At 38.9% G+C, this 13,289-nt stretch overlaps 2 protein-coding genes and 1 long non-coding RNA gene across 8 annotated transcripts; 2 read left to right on the top strand and 1 right to left on the bottom strand.

The window, feature by feature from the left end:
* The first annotated feature begins 352 nt into the window (after positions 1 to 352).
* On the top strand, positions 353 to 2,164 carry LOC126599137 (uncharacterized). Its single transcript, XM_050265475.1, has one exon. It carries the CDS (start codon positions 353 to 355, stop codon positions 2,162 to 2,164), a length of 1,812 nt encoding a protein of 603 aa, XP_050121432.1.
* Positions 2,165 to 3,840: 1,676 nt separating this feature from the next.
* On the top strand, positions 3,841 to 10,355 carry LOC126600951 (uncharacterized). Of its 6 annotated transcripts, XR_007615629.1 has the most exons (10): positions 3,841 to 4,091; positions 4,201 to 4,296; positions 4,612 to 4,719; positions 4,805 to 4,900; positions 5,050 to 5,182; positions 5,266 to 5,341; positions 5,963 to 6,024; positions 6,176 to 6,377; positions 8,037 to 9,154; positions 9,710 to 10,355. It is a non-coding gene; the product is annotated as an uncharacterized LOC126600951 (long non-coding RNA). The 6 variants fall into 6 exon arrangements; XR_007615628.1 differs by lacking the exons at positions 8,037 to 9,154; positions 9,710 to 10,355 and adding an exon at positions 6,561 to 6,611 and having other exon boundaries at positions 3,851 to 4,091; XR_007615625.1 differs by lacking the exons at positions 8,037 to 9,154; positions 9,710 to 10,355 and adding an exon at positions 6,619 to 6,889 and having other exon boundaries at positions 3,852 to 4,091.
* On the bottom strand, positions 5,993 to 7,957 carry LOC126600944 (cytochrome P450 71AP13). The gene is made up of 2 exons (XM_050267646.1): positions 6,909 to 7,957; positions 5,993 to 6,783 (listed from the first exon to the last, which is right to left on the bottom strand). Exons 1-2 carry the CDS (start codon positions 7,809 to 7,811, stop codon positions 6,172 to 6,174), a joined length of 1,515 nt encoding a protein of 504 aa, XP_050123603.1. The 5' UTR covers positions 7,812 to 7,957; the 3' UTR covers positions 5,993 to 6,171.
* Positions 10,356 to 13,289: the final 2,934 nt, after the last annotated feature.

Genomic DNA, 13,289 nt, shown 5'->3' on the forward strand with positions numbered 1-13,289 from the left:
AAAATTATGTAACTGACATGTAAATTTATTATTACATGAATGCTAGGGACTTGGGTCAAAATATGAAAGCTAATAAAGTTTCAGTCAATGAACATTAGTAACTAAAGATCGAATACTAATTTTTCCTTGATTTAAATTTGCAGATCATCTTAGATGATTCTCTCCGCCAACACAAATTCCTAAAAATTAGGTTCAAAGAAATACTCCTACATTATATATGGAGGTTTCTTAATGCACCTTACAGGACAGCTATATATCATATTAAATACTGGTAACGTGAGGATCAAGTAATGAACTTTTGCTGCTATATGAGTAGAACCCTATTCATATTTTTATCACCAAAGCTTTGAAAATGGCTAAACTACTCTCGGTAGTGAGAGCATACCAAAATCATGGCAATAAAATTTCACAACTCGCAAAAAGATTTGTTACAACTCTTGTTGATCCTCCACCTCCAGAGCTCAAATTACCCACACACACTTTCTCCGCAGCCAATTTCAATTTCGACAACTCGAAAACAAAGACACGATTAATAAACCCAATCCCATTGATTGGCTTGATTACCGGCTTGCTTAGTACCGGAAACCCCTGTGTTGATCTCTTTTTCAGTGTGATTAAGCCGGAGAAAGCCAGCCCAGCCGAAGTGGAGGCCACCTGTATTTATCTGAAGCAACTGCTGCCGCTGGCCTGGTCCCGCAATCCCCTAACTACTCTCAAACTCATTTGTAATCTACGAGATGAAATGTTCTATATGGAAGCATTTAACACGGCAGCGCATTGGCTCCACCACAATCACCCGAAGACCCTAATGTGCAACATCCCTTCTATTGCCGTGTCATTCGGGTGTTTTATTGATCCTGTCGAGATTTTGTACTTTCTTCTACAAGGCAGAGAAAGGAGGAGGGGGGAGGAAGAAGAGGATGATGCCACCCTAGCAGAATTGACCAAGATGGCTATCGAAAGGTATGAGCGTGACCCGAATTACAAGTTGTTACATGATAGGGTTACAGATGTTTACGTGGAACATTTGAAGTCTGATATGGAAATATTGAAGCGAAGTTTTAAGCAATCGGATATTGATGATGATGAACGGTACTCATTGGCCTTTGAGATGACTGACGCTGCTGACTGTTGCCTTTCTTCCAACTCCATGGACGCCAAAACCATCAATGCCACTTTGATATGTGAAAGCATTGCAAGGAAGTTTTTTCCCCGAGAATCATATCCAGAATATCAAGGTATTGATGACGCTCAATACGCTGAAAAAATTGAAAACCGGCTCAGGAAGGAGGTATTGGATCCCCTGGACAAGGCCAGCAGATGTGGACGCCCCAAAAAGCAAGGAAAGCTCTGCGAGGTTGAGACGTATTTGGAGGAGGTGAAAGCGGACAAGTCCAAGATTGAACCCGGTGCTTTGCTTCCACCCCAGATCATGGCCTTTGCGGATCATCCCAATGTTGGGGAAGTGGCTGAGCTTCAATGGAAAACAATGGTGGAGAACATGAAAAAACAAGGCAAGATGAAAAACTGTTTGGCTGTATGTGACAACTGCATAAAATTCATAAGGGGAAAGGCAACTGAGGTCTCGCTGGCTTTGGGACTTTTGGTGTCTGAATTGACCCAAGAGCCATGGAACGGAAAGGTGGTCAGTTGGCACTCAACTTTACAAACGATACAAGGCCATGATCTAAAGTCCAAGTCCAAGTCCAAGTTTGTGACGATGATGGATTTCGAGGTCACGGGAGAAGACGAACTTGTTATTGAGAAAGCGTTTGACTCGATTTTGGAACTGGCAGTGAATGAGAATTTGCGGCCAGAGCAGATGGTCAAGAAGGTGTTTGTGTTCAGCAAGCAAGAATTTAGCCATGAAGCTTATTCCTTATGGGAAGATGATTACAATGAAATAAAGAGGAAGTTTGAGGCAAAAGGGTACGGCGATGCGGTGCCACACATAGTGATTTGGTTTATGTCAGATGATTGCTTCGATTCGGAACCAGAGAAGATAGGGATGCCTTGGACACAACGGGGGATGACTATGTTGAGTGGCTTCTCTGAAAATTTGCTCAAGTTGTTATTGGAGAATGAAGGGGAAATTGGCCCAGAGCATGTCATGGAAGCAGCCATCTCTGAAGAAAAATATCAAAAGCTGGCTGTAGTGGACTGATCTAAGACGATCATCCATCATCCATTTTAATTATTTTTTTTTCTTCTAGAGGGGATGGTACGAGGGAGGCTTGATTTTAATTAGTTTTTAATTCATATTATCTAAATTTTACATGATTATCAATAAATAGTGGCAATATTAACCATAGTTTAAAAAGGTGCGCGATAGTGGGCAATATAACTCGTTATATCGCATTGTGTAAGAGATTTTGTAATACAACGTAGAAATATCACAATAGTCTCACGTAACATTTGATTTTTACACGAGAATGCACAATATTGCGTAGTATGCCGTACCGAATTTGTTTGATGTTCCTTTAGCAGATGACAATCATCACATCCATCCTTACACTGAAAATGACCACACTACTAAAAGATATTTTGCAACAAATTGAAAAGAGGAAAATGAAAGACGTGGTAGTGACGGTGATGATGCATGTTGATGATATTCTTGATGAGGACAATGATTATAATGAGTTAGTCTAGTGTATTTATGAGTAAAGTCTAAGATAATGATATTCAGTACTATTTACGCTATGCAAGTCTCGAATAACTTATTCGAAACCGCTACATAACACGATATTGCATAGCAGAACCTCTCACGCAATGCGATTTCAAACTAAGAAATTAACTGCAGAGATGCTAAAAACTGTGCAAATGCACTCTAAGAGGATGCTTATAAGTTTATTAACATTGAAATTCTGCTGCTTCCTTTATTATTGGTTTTGATTTGGAAAATAGAAAACGTGTTGTAACTTGTACCCAACAAACTTTTCTTGTGTTCAAATTCAGTTATCTTCAAATTTAAGCAGCTCCTATATTATTTGAGGAGGTAAATTTCATAAAGCTCCAGAAACCACCTCGAACAATACTGGAGCTGCTTAATCCATCTCATTGTTTGTGCTTTTGATTGTATGGGGGGTGGTGGTGCTATTTCCTTGACCGGATTTTCCCTTTAGAGGTTTAATTTATGGCGAGGTTTTAGTGAGGTCACTGCTATTATCCTTCCATTTTGAAACCCTCTTTGTTGAATGAATCCCATTTTCAATTTTTTTTAAAAGGTTTTTTAACTAAAATGATTTTTTAAATTGGCATAACTCCTTATTTTAGTTCCTGACAATAAAAATCAATAGAAGTGTAAATCTGTCAATATCTTCATTAAATTGTCCCTGTAAATCATATGGTTGCATTTCAAATTTTTTTTTGTATGTTCTAAATGAGGATGGCCTAATTGCATGGAAACTCATTTAATAATTTCCAATGATATAAAAAAATATGAACCAAATATTGAATTTATAAGGTAACAAATTATGATTTACCGTAGTTGCAAAAAACAATTATATCGATGCAGTATGGTGGGGATTCAATTCCACTTATTCCCCTTCCCGTCTAATGCCAATAACAATTCTCAAGAATACATTATCATCAATGTGTACCCAAATATTGAAATTGGTTACAATATTTACATGTACAATTATTTTTAAATATACGTATTTAATATATTACTAACTAACTGACCGTCGAAATGGTGATTTGATTAATACTTGTAAACTAAAAAACATATCCCATGTTTTCTAAAAAAAAAAAAAAATCCCATGTATCCATGTATCCATGTATTTCATTATTTTGTCCTTGAAACGCAGCGTTTCACACCACTAGTGGACTCTCCCTGGCAACAAACGACACTTTAGCTGAAAACCCAAATCCGAAAACTTTCTCCAATTTCCTCATCGGTTTCTCACTCAGTTTCGTAAAGCTCTTCGGCAATGAAAGCTCTGGAATTTCCTTCTCTCAACACCCACAGCATTTGGTACTCCAGTTCTCAGAAACGAAAAGCCACCAAATCACCATGTCAAAGAACACATTTTTCAAGCATTTCACCTCCCTCTTCCCTAAAACTCACACCCTCTTACAGAAGTTACCATTTTGTATGTAAATTCTCCACTTTTTTCATGGTGTAATTATTCGGTTTGTTCTATTTTAATGTTTTTTTAGTGTTTTCTAATGTGGGTTGTTCTTGTTCTTGATGTTGATCAGCAGAGGAGTGCCACTCGGATGCAGGGTGACAGTGAAGATTACGAGTTGAAGCAAATGAGAGATATGGCTGCTGCCAAAAAGAGATAGGAAGCTCTGGTATGTTGCTCGATTCCTATGAAATTCGAAGACCGAAAAAACAAAACGATTTTTTATGTAAATGTGTTTAAGTGAGCTACTTAATGGGAATTTGAGAAAAGAAAGTAACATTCTTTTAGTTCTGCTTTTGGAGGTTGTGTGATTTGTTCTGCATATGCTAAGTTTGAACTTCTGGGACTTGTTGATTTTATTGTCTATTTGAGCGATAGTCTACACAAAAGTAATCTAAACGACGGGAGAGGGATTTGTAACTTTATTGAGCCATTAGGATATGTTAAACTGTGTTACATTTGGAGTTTTAACCGGTTAGTACAGGTTAGGGAAGGAAAGATTAAAGCTTTAACACCAAAGGAAGCCGGGTATGCGATTCAGCTATCTAACAAAACCCTTCTCGATGTTCGCCCCTCTACAGAACACAAAAAGGTACACGGCTGAATGTGTTTTTTCTTCTCTGAAGTATTCTGTGTTATTATGCTTGAATTACTCTCTTCTTTCCCCTGTTTTATAGGCATGGGTTAAAGGCTCAATCTGGATTCGATTAATTGATGTTGGTAACAAATTCGATGCTGGAACTCTTACCAGAAAGTTCATGAGTTCACAATGGGTATGATTCAATTCTTGCTGCCCTGTCCTTTTTGACTGCTATCTAGTTTTGCATTGCTTATGTGCTTTATATTCTAGTTTTTGGAAACAAATAAATAGGTTTTGAATCAGTAGTCAAGCGTATTATATTATCTTCGTAATATGTTGTAGGGAAACTACTAAAATGACGTCTGAACTGTAACCTGTCATTGCTTTGAACATTGTGGTGGTTAAACTCCTAAATGTGAAACAATATTTCATTAGGGGGTTGGTGGAGTGGTGTGCCTATGTTGTCTTATAACAGGTATGTCAGAAAACCCATATTATTCTTGTGATTTGCTTTGTTCGTGTGATAAATTGCATATTCATTGTTTGTTGTTTCAACAGCCAGTTCTTGGCCAAAGTTAGTTGAGAGGTTTCCAGAAGATACAGATATTATCATTGCATGTCAGAAGTGATTGAGGTACTTTTTGTGTTACAAAGATTGTAGTTTCAGTTATAAGTTGACTGGTTTATAATGAGACATTGGAAGTTCTTCTATGACAATTCTATTTTGGTTTTCATATTATCGACATGATCGGGGTTGTAATTGCAACATATATGTAGTTATATCATGCTATTTAGCTTGCATAGCAAATCCATACATGGACGCCTCACTTTCATAATTGACTAAAAATACTGGAAGACTTTTAGAAAACTATAGTGAAGATGTTCTCCCCAAATTATGAAGATTTATAATCAGTTGCTATCTTCTCCTCACAAAGTGACAATATAAATTAGGAGGAGACTGTCAAAGGATTAAAAGGGAGAAATTTTAATTCAGGCGTGATTTCTTTGGCAAAGTTCTAGAGATCAGACCCGTGTTTTCAATCCAGGTTGAATTTTTTGTCTCCAGCTCGAATATATAATAGTTTGTAACTTTTAATTCTACCTTACACTATGGTCTAAATACATGGAAGAAAAGAAGACAATGTGAATCACTTGAAACCGACCTTGACCATGTAATTATAATTGTTCTTTGAAATTATAATTGTTCTTTGAAATTATAATTGTTCTTTGAAACCGACTTTGACATTGCATTTAGACACCAATCAGGGTAAGGGAGAGGAAAATGGGAAGGAAAATCATATCTCACAGAGAAAAAAGGTAAGTATAATTAATTCCATTTATATTAGGAGTCTGCTTCTGAGATATTGGCTAAAGACAATGCGTGAATCTTCTTGTCTCTTACATGAAATCAGATGCAGTTCGATGATACATAATTATCATGTTGTTTATTGATGATTTCTTGTCTCAGGGAAACCTTGGTCTGGCGACAACAATCAGATTGTCTATCCTGTGCATTGTGATACCAAAAACTTCTGCCAGGTCCAAATCTTTAGCGGTAGTACCCGGAGGAAGTTCCCAATCAAAGCTATGCAGAAGTTGAGCTAGGGCAAGCTCAATGGTTGCTGTTCCGAACGTAATAGCTGGACAACCTCTTCTACCAGCCCCAAAAGGTAAAAGCTCATAATCCTGCCCCTTGAAGTCTATAGTGCTACCTATGAATCTTTCTGGTTCAAACGTTTCTGGATTTTCCCAAGATTCCGGGTCCCTCCCTATTGCCCAGGCATTGACAAAAATTCTTGTTTTGGCTGGAATATTATAGCCATCGATGCTTACATCTTCCATGGATTCTCTAGGGACTAGTACTGGAGCAGGTGGATGCAATCTAAATATCTCTTTGATTACATCTTTCAGGTAGTCCAGCTGAGACAGATCACTCTCTAACACAACTCTTCTTTCTCCAACAACTCCTCGTACTTCTGCTTGCGCTCTTCCCAGTACTTTGGGGTTCATCAAAAGCTCTGTCATTCCCCAATCGAGGGTGATGAAAGTTGTGTCAGTTCCTGCAGCAAACATGTCCTGCAGCAGCAGCAGTTCCTATTGTTAGTTTCTTTGCAAACAGCTAAGTGGAATTCATATTTAAAGTAATAAGGGATATCTCGGCTATTGAATATAAATTTAAGCATCCATGAGTCTACACCGACCAAGATAATAGCCTTGACATTATCCATGGTGAGAGGTATTTCAGCAGATTCGCTTTTCTGTACGTCAAGTAAAACATCTACGAGATCCTTGTGCTTCTCTTTTTCTCTATTGGGATTGAGATGATCAGTCACCATCTGGTCGAAAAGTTCATCAAAGCGCCGGAAAGTCTCTTGAAGTCTCGATTTCATTCCTGTTAAGCTGTGTATAAACTCCATGGAAGGGAAGAAATCTCCAATAGAAAATCCTCCAAGCAATTCCTGGTATTCCTCAAGCATCTTTTGGAACCCATGCCGATCATAGTCTCCACCTTCTGAAAAACCCCTTCCAAATGCTATTCGACAGAGAACATCATTTGCATACAATCCAAGTATCTTGGTCAGATTGGAGGTGCCGGGATAAGACTCTGCAACTCGACAAACCAGACGAGCAACTTCTTCTTCTCTAACATGGCTATAAGATTGCACACGTTTGGCACTTAGTAGCTCAAGTATGCAAATCTTACGGATATGCCTCCAATAAGCGCTGTAAGGGGAGAAGACAACATCTGTGCAATTATAGAAGAGGTGTTTGGCAGAAAAGATTTGTGGACGGCTTGATAACGCGAGGTCATGGGTTTTCAGTACTTCCTTGGCTACTCTAGCCGATGAAACCACCACAGTTGGGATCTCACCAAGTTGTAAGTAAATTAGTGGACCGTACTTCTCTGCCAAGCGGCGAAGAGATATGTGAGGTTTGTTTCTGAGCTGGTGAAGGTTACCGATGACAGGCAGCTTCGGAGGGCTTGGTGGAAGTTTGAGTTTTCTTTTCCCTGACTTATCCTTAAGGAAAAACTTGAGCAACAATATGAGGAAACTGAATGCAAGAACCAAAGAGGGTTCCTTTAGCAATTGAAGAGGAGCCATTGTAAACCAAAATTCAGTGCCTCGGAGTTTTTCTTTAGCTTCTGGTATGGCTCCCCTGTTGCAGTAATCAATTTAAATAGACTGAGACTTGCTTTTGGTTGCACCGGCACCTAGTAGTCATCAGTCGGCAAGGAAGCCGCCTCAATTATTTTGTACCATTCGGATTTTCCACCTTGTTTTCTAACAAATATGCCAAAAAAATCCTTTTCTTCTTCTGTTTGGCAGTGACAGTTACGGATGATGATACAATGTGGTCGTGAAAGTAAGTGGCAGATAGAGAAACAAGCAGAACTATAATTGAGCTCCACATATAGAATCTCAAGGATCTTTGATACTTCTTTGTTATGTCACATGGTTTCATAAGCATGCCTCTAGCGATGACGTTACAGTTAGTATCATAATCTCAGTGCAGGCACATACTAATTACCACACACATATGGAAAAGTAACGGGGAAACAAAGTATTCCACACGGCAACTTCTCTGAGGAAATACTGGCTTCCGTGATAGTGAGAGATTTGAATGATTCAGTGTTCATCGATATAGTCACATCAAAATAAATACATTTGGTGTGCTTTAGCGTAACGACCCATCCCTAAATATTATGGTTTTTATAATTTTAAAATGTGAATTTACGAAAATGCCCTTTGAGGCAAAAACGTTGACTTTTGTTGACCGTTGTGTCGTGTCACGTAAGATTTGTTTTCTTGGCATATCCTTGTAGCACTCGTTGCTACGAGCGTGTGGGCGCAAGCTAATCGGATTTGGAGTTATGATGAATATTTTACGGAATTTCGAAGTTGAGGGTCAAAATAGTCAATTCACTGTTCTAGATTTTGGGGTGGGATATTTGTCTTATTTTATTATTTTCTGATGACCTGTGGGGCCCACACCCTAGTTCTTCCTTGTGTCCTTCCCTCCCTTAAGCTCTGGGACACTCTTGAACTCTCCCTTACCTAACTCTCTCATTCTCCATTCCTGAGCACCACACACACACATATGCAAACATACAACAACATCAACGACCTCACCACCATCACTCTTTTTTTCCCTCAAATTCCCTCAGCTCTTTCTCTCTCTCTCTCTTCGTCTGACTTCTCTTTGTACAAGGGAGCATAGGGACATCACCTCGCCGTACTCCGGTAAGCTTCTTGAATCTCTGACCAAGGTAAACCCCTAGAACCCCATAGATTGTGTTTAGTATTGGATTAGGGTAGTTTAGGACTTAATCACACATGTGGATGCAAAAAACACTTCAGGAGAAACCTTCTCCAGTTTCCTGTGAGGACTCGTGCCTTCTAGGCCATTTTCTGGGCAACTCTTGCCACTATCAAGGAAACCAAAGGTATATTCCGACTCCTTGTTTCTCAGGCTTCAATTTGATATATTAGATTGCTATTTTTAGTTGAGATTCGAGGTTGATCGGAGCTTGAGAAGCTTCGGCTTTCTTCTTCGTGGAATCCAACCTGAAATTAGGTCGACCCGACCCACAACCCAATCTGAACGCAACCCATTGTCCAGGCCCACTTAACCCAGTAACCTAGGCCCTAAAACCCTTGCCCCATTAACCTTAACTTGGCCTAACCTAGTAAACCCAGTCCAACCCCTCAAACCTAAGCCCATATTCGACCCGACCCGAGCCTGAACCCAGTTTCCAAGGTTAGCACGTGGGTCCGCTGCTGTCCGACCAACTTTCTGGCAACCTAACTTGGTGCGTGGCAACGCATGGGGTCGCGCGTGACCTCGGGTTGTCGCCTCATGGTGGTGTGTGCGGCAGCGCATGGGGGAACTCGAGGTCATTCCTTAGTTTTTTGATGTGCCGAATCCGAATCCATTGTCTGTTTTCCCAAAATCTATCGTTTTAATAGAGTTTTACTAAATGGCCGCTATATGTGATTAGGTGCATCGGTGGGAAGTGACTCCATCTTCGCTAGCTCTAGCGGCTCCAGGGCAACAAAATATCTATGAATGGACCCCTTCTTAATTGCATGTTTTTATAAAATATTAGGTTTGCATGCATTTCATATTTCATGATTCGAGTATGTTTCCTATTATGTTTTACGGGTTTCCATATTTATGGTTTACGGAGAATTTATGATTTATTTTAATTGCTTTGACAAAATATTTATGATTTATCGAATTTACATTTTTCTAAAGGTTATGGAATATTGGGTTTTCGTTTATGAAATTCTATGGATTATGAATATGATTTATTTTATGGATTTATGAATATGAGTTATCATGGATTTATGAGATGAGGCTTTGAGCTTTTGAGCTCCGGAGTTGATATGAGATTTTTGAGGCATGTTTTTGGTGCTTATCTAGCGGGTTATCATACAACACATCCACACAATACGGGTATGTAAACATCTATGGCCATAGTACACAATTGAGAATATTTATGATATACCCCTAGCTTTATTGGCGAAACTAGTGTCGAACCAGCCACGGCTAGTGTTGGTGTGTGATGTTGTATATTTCTTCACTGGCGTAACCCAGTGTCGTACAACTTCACCTTTGGGTGATGGACAAATATTGCTTTCGGGCAACTATGATACCCCTAGAGAGTACAGTATTGGTGAGATTTATGAATTTGCCTCAGGTGACGATAACACCATTATTGAGCATTGTTTTACGTGTACTTGTTTTACGAACGATTTCATGGCATGCTAGAGTTTTCAGAAAACTTACTATATGCAGTACTATATGTGTTTTCAAAACAGAGGGTTAGTATGTTCAGAAAGAAATTGGTTTTCGTATTATTAGTATTCCTATAAATCTATGGTCCCCTCACCTTTTCTGTTTTTGCGCCCCCTCAAGAATTAGAATCGAGGCATACAGTCTATGCGTTAGGGCAATTCCGCATAGGGATCTTTGAGTCTTCTCAGGGTAGGATCCATTCCTTTGTTCATACCTTTTTATAATAATTCTTTCACAGTATTCTTGAGTAGTTGTATGCTCTGAACACGGTTCTGCATTGATGTATCTCTTCCTGATTACTTATTTTAGTTGTATGCATGTTTTAAATGGCTTCACCACCCTCGGGTGTCGGCCAACACGTGCCTATCCTGATATTTGAGGATATTGGGATCGGGGCATGTCAACTAGCGCACGTTCTCTCTATATGATCAAAGACGACAATCAAGGTTCGGAATAATGATTACTGTGTGATGTTCGTCCCACCCTAGGTGCAGCCAATTTGTGTTAACAAGGGAGCTTTCCCTCTTACACATAAACTGTAAGTGGTTTCTTAAACTCTTTCTGTTACACCATTTTCAGTTACAAATGCATCGCTTTCATTCAGTAAAAGGAAGATTGTGCAGGTGTTTTCCCCTCTTTAGTGTTTATTTTATTGTTTCGTTTTTCAATCTATGGGGTATGAGAGATTCCAACTGGGGACTTCTTCCAACGTTAATAAGAGAAATACCAATCGACCAAGAGCTAGGTGGTTCTGCTGGTTTTGGTTTTGAGTTTTACCCTCTCTAAAATTTAGGAAAGGTATACCATTGTTGTTACTGCAGGTACCCCGCAATCTCCCTACCTAGATTATCTTCCCCACTCTATTCTAGTCCATGAGATAACAAAGCTGTCCTTTTCCTGTTGTCATGTTCTCATGAACATATGATTGAACTTGACTTTTCAACAAAACGCGCGGCCATGGATAACAAACCCTTCTAGGAAATACCCTGAGTTAAAATTCCCAAAGCAAAACACATAAAATTCTGAAAAAACCAATTCAAGAAACTTACATTCACATTCATAATATTTAGCACTGCATGTTGTGCTATGTTATTTCGGCAATAGCGACAGACAACGCTAACATAATAGGCGACGGTAGTAGGCTTTGAGCCTTAGACATGAAATATGAAGGCCATTACACGTACGTAGAAAATTATGAATATGGAATAGCTACAGCTTTGAAAGGATACACTGCATTCAGTAATGTCTAAACCCTCCCCACTTGCTCCACCAGGCAATGCCCAATTGAACTTGTGCACGATATTAGCCGAAACAATCTAGTAACAGATATTGCAAACTGAATTCCCGGGCAGAGGACCAGTTGTAAAAAGTCAGAGGTTTCATTTAGTCTAGCATTTGTAGGAGATATCTTAGCATCTTATTCTTCTTCCTGAATCTCTACAAGGAAACTTATAGAAATTGTGTTTGTGTTTGTTGTTCAAATACATATCTGAATCCTAGGTACTGAGCGGATAGGATCATCACATAAGGAAACAACGTCAAGGTGGAAGAATGCGTATGTTATCACAGCCCTATAAATGTGTAGGTTGTAGCTTTCATTGATTTTCTTAACCACATCATTTCTAAGACAATAGGAACATCAAAACTTTTCCAACTTGTTGGAGTTGCCTTGTAACTCCATTACTTGTGACAGAGATCTTGGATTCATTTCACAAGATTGTAGAAAAATCAGACGTCGATGAATTTTATGAAACTTTGGACTTTTATTTTTGCTTGGATTTGTAAACATACAAAGATTTCAGATTTGGATACTCTTTGGATACTCGTAAGTAGGTTTTAGATTTCAAGATCTTACAGATCTCCATATTTTGGCCTCCGAAGCAGATATCACCGACATCGCTACACGCCCAGCCTTCCAAACTAAAAATCGAACGTCTATTAATCCTGTTGTTTGATCAGAGAAACTATTTGAAGGTGTAACTCGTACTTAAAACCGACTGCAACTTCGTCCATAATAGGTGGAGCAGTTACACTACGATCTGTATAATGTTTGGATCAAATTCTAGTTTCTGTTTCTCAGAAGACTGCTGGTTTAGACCTCATACAAAATTGCAATCATCCTCTGCCAATGAAAGTCCTTACGTTGTTGGACAAAACTTTTGTGTCGAATAGGTCACTCAAGTTCGGTAGAATGGTGTTGAACAATTCCCCTAATGGTCGGTTAATCATTTTCGAATACTGATGTTTTTGTTTTGAGTTTTCTACCTCTTCGACAAACATCTACCGATAGTTCAAAAGTTCGGTTGGATAGTATAGAACTAATCACATATCTCCTTTTGTAGCTGCAAGGCGAATAAAGTTTGAAAGATAACATTATCATCTACGTGTGCACGCATAACCTCAACCCACAAGAAACGAAAAATTACCAACAACTTTTTGCTATATTCTTTGAATAGTTGGGCAAATTTGGATCCATCAAGTCATGAGTCAATTTTGTTTTATTTCCGGCACGTCAATTTAAAGAAATTTGGGAACATCAACAAAAATCTTCCTGGTTCACCATAGTCAAGATCAGGCCTGCAGATTCTTGTCAGCTAAAGAAACAAACACTAATTTAACGTTTTATTTTCTTCAAGAGATAAGTTAGCTAGTTCGCCAGTTTTAATCTTTTTGGGGAGAAGACAACAAAAAATTGGAGCTTGTATGGATGCTTGGTGGTTCTTCACAAGTGTGGTGAAGAATGCAGAGAACTTTTTAAATCTTCTAAGTGTTTGGGAATT

Source organism: Malus sylvestris, chromosome 14, assembly GCF_916048215.2.
Source record: "Malus sylvestris chromosome 14, drMalSylv7.2, whole genome shotgun sequence".
Lineage (NCBI taxonomy): Eukaryota > Viridiplantae > Streptophyta > Magnoliopsida > Rosales > Rosaceae > Malus > Malus sylvestris.